General features: G+C 53.0%; 1 protein-coding gene across 1 annotated transcript; it reads right to left on the bottom strand.

The window, feature by feature from the left end:
- Positions 1 to 3,552: 3,552 nt before the first annotated feature.
- MRFAP1 (Morf4 family associated protein 1) lies at positions 3,553 to 5,765 on the bottom strand. Its single transcript, XM_029932900.1, has 3 exons — positions 5,660 to 5,765; positions 5,108 to 5,541; positions 3,553 to 4,593 (listed from the first exon to the last, which is right to left on the bottom strand). Exon 2 carries the CDS (start codon positions 5,502 to 5,504, stop codon positions 5,121 to 5,123), a length of 384 nt encoding a protein of 127 aa, XP_029788760.1. The 5' UTR covers positions 5,505 to 5,541; positions 5,660 to 5,765; the 3' UTR covers positions 3,553 to 4,593; positions 5,108 to 5,120.
- Positions 5,766 to 8,442: the final 2,677 nt, after the last annotated feature.

The following is an 8,442-nucleotide window of genomic DNA, read 5'->3' as shown; positions in this document are numbered from 1 at the left end:
CCTGGGGGGCGGGGTCTTTGTTGGAGGGTCAGGCTAGGATTAGAGATGTGCGCTTTCCTCACAGCGCATCGACCTGGATTGGTCTCCTCACTCTCCCGCTTCCTCCCTCCCTCCCCCCACACAAGAGGGCTGGGAAGTCCAGCTCTTTTTAAAAACAAAATTTTTTTAAATGTCTTATTTATTTTTGAGAGAGAGAGACAGCATGAGCAGGGGAGGGTTGGAGAGAGAGAGAGACACAGAACCTGAAGACAGGCTCCAGGGTCTGAGCTGTCAGCACAGAGCCTGATGTGGGGCTCGAACCCACGAACTGTGAGTGAGATCATGATCTGAGCCGAAGCCGGACGCTTAACTGACTGAGCCCCCCAGGTGCCCCCAGTCCAGTTCTACTGGGTGCCTGGAAGGTGGAGACTCGGAGTGTACTTGGTGAATAGCACTAGGGAATAGCACTACAGCGTTCTGTGCCAGAGACCTTTAGTCCTAGAGGCCACACAGAATGCCAGTGCTGGAAATCACCTCAGGCCTGCCCACGATCCCACAGAGAGCAGGAGCGGATTGCCTGGGAGCCAGATCTCCTGTTTCCCCGCCTTTCTGTCCCGTGGTCGCCTGGACTCCAGGGTCTTACTTTTCAGCAATGTGAAGAACTCTTTGGAGCATCCTCCCTTCACTTGGGAGCCATTTAAAAACAAGTCACTTGGGGCGCCTGGGTGGCTCAGTCGGTTAAGCCTCCGGCTTCGGCTCAGGTCAGATCTCACGTTCGTGGGTTCGAGCCCCGCATCAGGCTCTGTGCTGACAGCTCAGAGCCGGGAGCCTGCTTCCAGTTCTGTGTCTCCTTCTCTCTCTGCCCCTCCCCCTCTCATGCTCTGTCTCTCTCTGTATCAAAAATAGATAAAAACATAAAAAAAATAAAAAAAAATAAAAACAAGTCGCTTTCCACTTTATTTTTAAAGTAAGCTCTGCACCCGACGTGAGGCCTGAACGCACGAGGCCGAAGTGAAGAGTCACAGCTCTCCCAGCGGAGCCGGGCCCCGGAGTCACTTGTGTGGACGCCCACCCGAGTGTTGATTGCATCCTGGGCTACTGTCGGTCTTTCCATGTCATTACGATTAAATTTGCTTTCTTCCCAGGGGTCATGTCAGCTGATGAAGCATCTGGATACAGTGGCCTCTGCAGGGCCATTTGGGGGTCTTCCCAGCCTGACTCTTACCAAGTGTGAGACCAGCAGATTGTGAACATTTTACACACTTTGCCTCCACTTTTTTCTCTCCTTGTTAGGTAGGCTTCGCACCGCCCAGTGTGGAGCCCAACGCAAGCCTCGAACTCACGAGCCCGAGATCAATACCTGAGCTGAGATCAAGAGTCTGACACTTAACCAGCTGAGCCGCCCAGGGGCCCCTACGTTGCCCCCATGTCTCATCAGTTACATACCGCCTCGTCTGTGTCTTCTCAGGGGTCTCTCCTGACCTCCATGCCCCCACAGTCCACATGCCTCTGTCTGTGGTCGCATTTTGTCACACCTCAAGCACCTGAGCTAAGACAGGCCCCAGCTTCAGGGAGTCTGTGCAATGGAGGGAACCTGGCCACCACCCCCAGCGGCCCTCTCTGCACAGCCGTCCGTGACCGCAACGCGGAAGGACAGCCCAAAGGGACAGAGCGCCTGGGGCTGGTAGAGGACATCCAGATCTGTAATCAAAGATCCTGGCCGCCGCGGCCGTACGCAGTGATGCGGTTGTGCGGTCTCAGAAGACTGCCCCTCAGAAAGGTTCCTTGGAACACTCTTTGCTTAGAAAGTACAAGAGATTTGACTGCTCCTCCGACCGCTAGCGATCCGGGACAGACTTCAGCAGCTGGGGACTCTGGAATTAGTGGCGGCAAGACTTTGCAAACCTTTAAGTAATCATCTCTGACTACTTCACAGCTCATAGGACAATAAGCAGAGAACACCATGTAGCCACTTAAAGAAAGAACGCATAGCTAGATGTTTAGTAGGCTAAGACCCTCTAACCACAGCTTTAGGCGGAAAAAGCAGAGGACATGTACAGTGTGCTACCATCTACGTAAAAACAAAAAACCCTCCAAACTCGCCAGCATTGGGGAGAGTTATATTACGTACACATTCAAACATGCATATCTGGATGGGCATACAAGATACTGGTAAGCCGTTGTCTTCCTAGATGGCACCTGGGAAGAGGGGGAGAGTGGGTCATTTTTCTTTTGAATTTTGTGCCATTTTATTACTCATTTTAAAATTAACCAAATGTTGGGGCGCCTGGGTGGCTTAGTCGGTTAAGGGTCTGACTTCAGCTCAGGTCATGATCTCACATTTGTGGGTTCGAGCCCCGCGTTGGGCTCTGTGCTGACCGCTAGCTCAGAGCCTGGAGCCGGCTTCCGGTTCTGTGTCTCCCTCTCTCTCTGACCCTCCCCTGCCCGCGCTCTTCCGGTCTCTTAAAAAAAAAAAAATGAACCAAACGCAGTGCGGCACCCCTGAAACAGGAAAACAGGCATTAGACTAGTAACTGGTGAAATCAGGAAAGTCTGGAAGCTAGTTCGTTGTAGGGTACCCATTATTAATGTCCTAGTTTTAGCAAATTTCACTTTTTGGTGGTGGCGGTTTCTTGGTTCATAATTCCATCCTACCCACTTCTTACTATTGAAACCTATAGAGAAAATTTGGAACTTCCAGGGGTTTTTCCCACTGTTCCCCGAGCCGGAGATGCCCCTCATTCTCTTCCTGTCCTTGGAAGCTGTTTTCCTCTTTCAAGGCCATGCTATTTGCTTTGAAATGTTTCCTAACTGTCCCAGAGACATGACCCGGAGCCTTGCAACTCGTGGATTCCTATTGTTTTACATTCATCCACTGGGCTTCCGCGGAAGCCGACTCCAAGATGAAAATTATATTGCCTGTGAAATTTATTAGAGGTTGGTTCCTGTGGAAGGGAAGGCCCATGAAGACCAGGCAGAGCAGTGGGGCCGGGAGGCAGTCCTGGCAAATGCCTGAGCAGAGCCACAGGGAGCTGAGAGATGGCCTCAGGGGAAGAGCCCTCAGCGGCCCCGGGAGTCACTGGATATGGGCCGCCCGGGAGCGGGGGCCTGGCCTTGGCGAAGGCAGTTCTCTGAGGCAGAGGCAGTTTTCAAAAGGACTGAGCACCTGAGGGCTGTGAGCAACAGTTCCAGCAACTGGGGAGGAAGCCCTTCGCTTCTGAAGGGGCTGGGAGGGGCTGGTGTGGCCCATTTGAATGAACGCCTTACCAGAATATTCCTGATGCAAGGCCTAGAGCACAATTACGCTCCAGTTTTCCAGGCTAGAAGCCTGAAAATATTCAGCCTCGCTGTCTGAAGGCAGCGGCCGGGACCACAGGGCTTTGAGAGGCTCCTTCCTACACTAAGAACCGAGACCGCCCGTCCCTCCACCAGTTCCTGGAGCAGCCGGAGGCGCTACTTCTTCCCCGTGATCAGAGGCTTAGGAAAGTCGTTCTCCATTTGGCAACGATGACAAAGGAAAAGATGTCATTTGGAGAAAAAATAACATTTCTTAGTCAATAACCCGATCAGGTCTTTCGTCTTTTCAAGCAAATGAATACTTTTATTAACATGGTCACTTTTTTTTTTTCCTTTTTATTACACATGGTAGGGTTTTGACCTCAAATGCCTGTCAGGTCTGCTAATCAAATGAACAAATAGCAGGACAACTTACGAACTTCAAAAATACCCAGTCCCTGTCCAGTGTAGGGTCCGATGCAGACAGTCCTCCTCTCCCTTCTGGCCCCTCAAGAGCCTCTGCAGGTATCTCTTCCATATCCTACCCAGAATCCCCTGAGATGCACCAGGGCATTACACAGCTTGCACAGAATGCCAAGATCTTGTCTAGTCTAGGTTCCTCGTCAAACAAGGCGGAGTCGGGTTGTCCAAACAGGCTGACCAGACAGGTTACATCCCACAGCGTGCCACGTAAAATTTAAATTTTGAACAAAATACATCTCTTCTCCTTTGGTCTCACACAGAAATTAAAGTCCCCAAATACAAACAGCACCCTCCTCCACCCCGTCGTCTCATTCATCCAGTCCTAGCCAGATCAGCCCCATTCACATTCCGTCCAAGTCTGGTCCCTCCTTGAGCTTCTGCAGCGGTTCCCATAGGAAGTCCTCTTCTGGGAACAACGCAGCGCCTTCGGCATCTCCAGAGCTGGGAAACTCCAAGGCTTGCGTCTCACACGACACAGACTCAAAGTTCCCGGGAGCTTTCAAGTCACGCAAGAAAGTGCAGAGCACCTCACAAGTTGGAAATAACCAAAGCCCAGGCACAAACGTGACTGCTGCACCAGCTTACAATCTAGGCCCCAATTCTCGTGTGAGAGCATCTTCCAGGTCAAAGTTACATTCCCAAACAAAAACACTGAACAGTCAAAACGTATATTGAGGTCATCAACCGCAGACCATTGCAGAAACGTAGTGTAAGTCAGGACAGAGTGTAGACAGAGGAGGGGAAAAAAAAACGAGAGAGAGACAGAGAGAGAGAAAACAAAAGGCTCTCCGGTTTCAGCTTCCCAAGGACGTCCGCCAATCTCCATCAGTTGACCAGAATCCCTTGGCTGCAAACCTAGAACGCAGTGGGAGAGAGTCGTCACTAAAATGTTGCTTCCTAAGGAAAAACAAACCAAAGCCCGCGGCACGGTGAACCGGGCAGGACGCCAGCTCTTCTCCAGGCCCCCCGACCCACTCCAGGCTTCTGGCAAAATCTGAACTCGTGCCGTAACGGCCTTCCCTCGATAATCCGCTCTCCTTCTGCCGTGCTGGGGGGTGGGGGGCCCGCCCTGCTGTGACCCTGTTTCCTTCCAGGCCAGCGTGATTATGGTTCTGCAATTACCCTCCTGACCGCGCCTTTGGGCTTCAACCAAACACATCCCAGACCTAGCTCTTCCCAGTTGGCAACGCAGAGGGTTTTTCAAAGATCGCTACGCTCGCCCGGGGTAAGAACTGAGCGCGCTGGTATTTCTGCGGCCCCCAACTTCCACCCCACGCGGACCCTCATGAAACGCGTCTCGTCGGGAGATTAACCGAGGGTCTGGCGACGACCTGGCCCCGCCTCGGGCCCCGCGGGCCCCCGGCCTTACCGCCCGCCCTCCTTCACGACGATTCGCTTCTCTCTATCCGCCGCACCAGCTCCACCAGCATCTCTGCCATCTTCGCGATCTCCTTGGCCTTCTCCTCCGCCTTCTCGCACCGTGTGGTCCCCCTGCCCTCGACCCCGTCGTCGGGATTCTGGAGATGGTTCAGGGCGCTCTCCTCCGAGGCCTCCACCTGCGTCTTGATCTGGACGAGCATATGGTCCATCTCCCACAGCTTGCTCCGGTTCCGCACGTGCGCGCGGCCGCGCTCGCGGGTCAGCGCCGCGATGTCCTCCCGCATCTCGTGGATGACGGGCAGCAGGAACTGCTCGAAGTCCTCCTCGGGCTCCAGCACCTCCACCTCCTCCGGCTCCGCCAGCTCGACGACGTCCAAGGGCCGCATCCTCCCCGCCTCTCCGGAACCGCGCTATCGACGTCGGCTGCGGAGAGAAAATGGAGACTCGCTAGGCTTACCCGCAGCGTTCCCGAAGACGCTTCCAAACTTTTACCCTTTTAAAACTTTTCGCCGCCCAGAAGCCACGGAGACGAGCGACTTACGAGCAGAGAAGCCGCGAACAAAATGGAGTCCCAGCCGTCAACCAGCGCCCCGAGCGTTGCGGCCCCTTTCGCGACACGGCGGTGCCTCTTTACGGCCACGCCTCTCGTCCAACGAGGCGCGGCCGCGCGCACGTCAACGGGGGGGGGGGCGGAGCAACCACCCCGCCGCGGCTGCGAGCGCGCGCACGCACGTCCTCACTCTCAGCCCCGTTTCCCCTTCCCCCTTCCTCGCCTGTGCGGCGCCCTTCCGCACCGCCTGTTTTGGGGTGAGCTCTTCCGGGTGTACCCTCCTGTTGGAGGCCTCCTGGAGCCCTGAGTTGCGTGTTTTTGGGTTATAAACGCGATCTTCCTGCACTAAACGAACACCCCCAGACCGACTGTAGGGAGCCGCCTCCTCTTTGGTAGGGCAGTCGGACCGCGGTCAGCTGTCTGAAAGTGTGGTTTTCGTTCTTCAGAAATATCTAAATATCTGGGTGTCTTTTCCCAAGGCCGAGCCCCCCTTCCCCCACTCTAGGGTCCAAGGCCTGTTCTGGGTCTTCCTGAGGTCCCAGCAGACCGAAAGCTCGGTGGATTCAGACGGTTTTGTTGAGTCCAAACACCTGATCGGTTGAAGGCCCTGTGTCGGGGGACGGGGCCGGGGGTTTTCTTCTTGTTCAGCTCTGTGTCCCTGAAGCCCTGGGCAGAGCTCGGCACACATTAGCAAACTGGCGTCCACATTTGCTAAACACAGAATTGCAAGCGAAGATCAGTTGATTTCCTAGTCTGTTGGCCCAGTCTCAGAACAGCAGTGAAAAACGTAGGAATCCAGCTTGCCCGAGGGCCTCGCCTTGGGCTTCTGTTTTCCTGTCCATTAAATGGGTACAAATCCTAGTTTGGAATATGGCGGAGTGAAGAATGAAGAGATAAAGCAGTCATAAAAATGTTCTAGCAAGGGGCGCTTCAGTGGCTCGGTCGGTTAAGCAGCTGACTTCAGCTCAGGTCATGAGCCCAGGGTTGGTGGGTTCAAGCCCCGCATAGGGCTCTGTGCTGAATGCTTGCTTGGAGCCTGCTTCAGATCCTGTGGCTCCTCTCTCATTTCTCTCTCACTCTATCAAAAAATAAATCAACGTAAAAAAAAAAGTTCTGTTAATACCGAGCATACACATATGTAAAGTCCTTACAGTCTTAGACTTTTCTCAGGTTCTTTATGTTTTGGTTGTGAGACAGAAGACAGACTGACCTTGGGTAGACAGGGATAACAACAACTTGTTCACAACAACGGAGCAGAAAGTACTGGACCTTCTGAAATACCCACTCCCTGGAACAAAAGGCCGAAAGGTGTCCTGGCTCAGCAGCTGGCCCCTTCCTCCCCCTCACAAGGGCCGGCCATGAGCCTTCCTCTCAGAGGCCTTACTGTCCTCCGCCTTGAGGAGCCTCCTCCCCCAAGAGGCTTTTTCTTTTCTTTCTCTCCCTAATAAACTCGGTGTCTGTGCTGCCCTTAACCTTGATGGTCGGTTCCATTTTTTGGCTCTGTCAGAACACCATCTGGGGGTTTAAAAAAAAGCGGTTACAGTTGCTTTATTAAAATTACAACTTTTTGGGGTGCCCGAGTAGCTCAGTCAGTTAAGTGTCCGGTTTTGGCTCAGGTCATGATCTCGCAGTTCGTCGATTCAAGCCCCGTGTCGGGTTCTGTGCTGACAGCTCAGAGCCTGGAGCCTCGCTGACCCTCCCCTGCTCATGCTGTCTCTCTCTCTCTCTCAAAAATAAATAAAAACTTAAAAAAAATTTTAAATGCCAACTTTTGGGCTTCCTCAGTATATCAGAGGCAGCTTGCTCATAAGTTTTTCTTTTGAGTAAAAATGGCTCCAACCACAGTGAGATCCCACTATATCTTTGTTAAAAAGGCCACATCCAGAAAACTGACGCCACCAAATGCTAGTGAGGCTGTGGAAAAACGGGAGCTGCATTCATCACTAGGGTGAGTGCAAGGTGGTGCACAGTTGCTGTGCAAGTGTGGCCGTTTCTTACAAACCTAAGCCTGCTCTTCCCATACAGTCCAGCGTTACACTGATGGAAAATACAGAGTACAGTGGGTCTCCAAGGGGGGTCCCAGGACCAGTAACACCAGCGTCACTTGGGAAGCTGTTAGAAACACAGATTATTAGGTCCTCGCTCATACCAAATAAATCAGAAACTCTAAGGTGGCCCCAGCAATATGTGTTTTAACAAGTTTTCAAGGTTATTCTGATGCTTGCTCAAATTTGAGAACCACTGCCAAAGGGCAATCAAAATGAGCAAACTATATTTGCAGATGACACGATACTATATATAGAACACCCTAAAAACTCTCCCACAAAACCAGTAGGACAGATCAATGAACTCAGTAAGGTTGCAGGACACAAAATCAATGTTCAGAAATCTGTTGCATTTCTGTGAGCTAATAATGAAGCAGCAGAAAGAGAAATTAAGAAAACAATCCCATTACAATTACACAAAATTACAAATTACAATAACACCACCCATGCTGGCCATCTGCTCCCCGCTCCCCTCCTCTACACCCTGCGCACCACCTGCGCCTGCGCCCCGCACCTGCACCCCCTCCTTGTTCTGGCTCCGGGCCATGCTCCTGGGCTGCCTCTCTGAGGCCACAGGAGTGAAGGAGGGGCCCTGGGAGGAGGGGGACTGGGGAGGAGGGGCTCTGGGGAGGAGGGACCCTGGGGAGGAGGGGGGCTGGGGAGGAGGGGGACTTGGAAGGAAGGGAACTGGGAAGGAGGTGGACAAAGGTTAGCGGGAGGGGGAAGAGA

This window comes from Suricata suricatta, chromosome 1, assembly GCF_006229205.1.
Source record: "Suricata suricatta isolate VVHF042 chromosome 1, meerkat_22Aug2017_6uvM2_HiC, whole genome shotgun sequence".
NCBI lineage: Eukaryota > Metazoa > Chordata > Mammalia > Carnivora > Herpestidae > Suricata > Suricata suricatta.
Note: the sequence above shows the minus strand (reverse complement) of the source record. Positions and strands in the feature narration are given on the sequence as shown.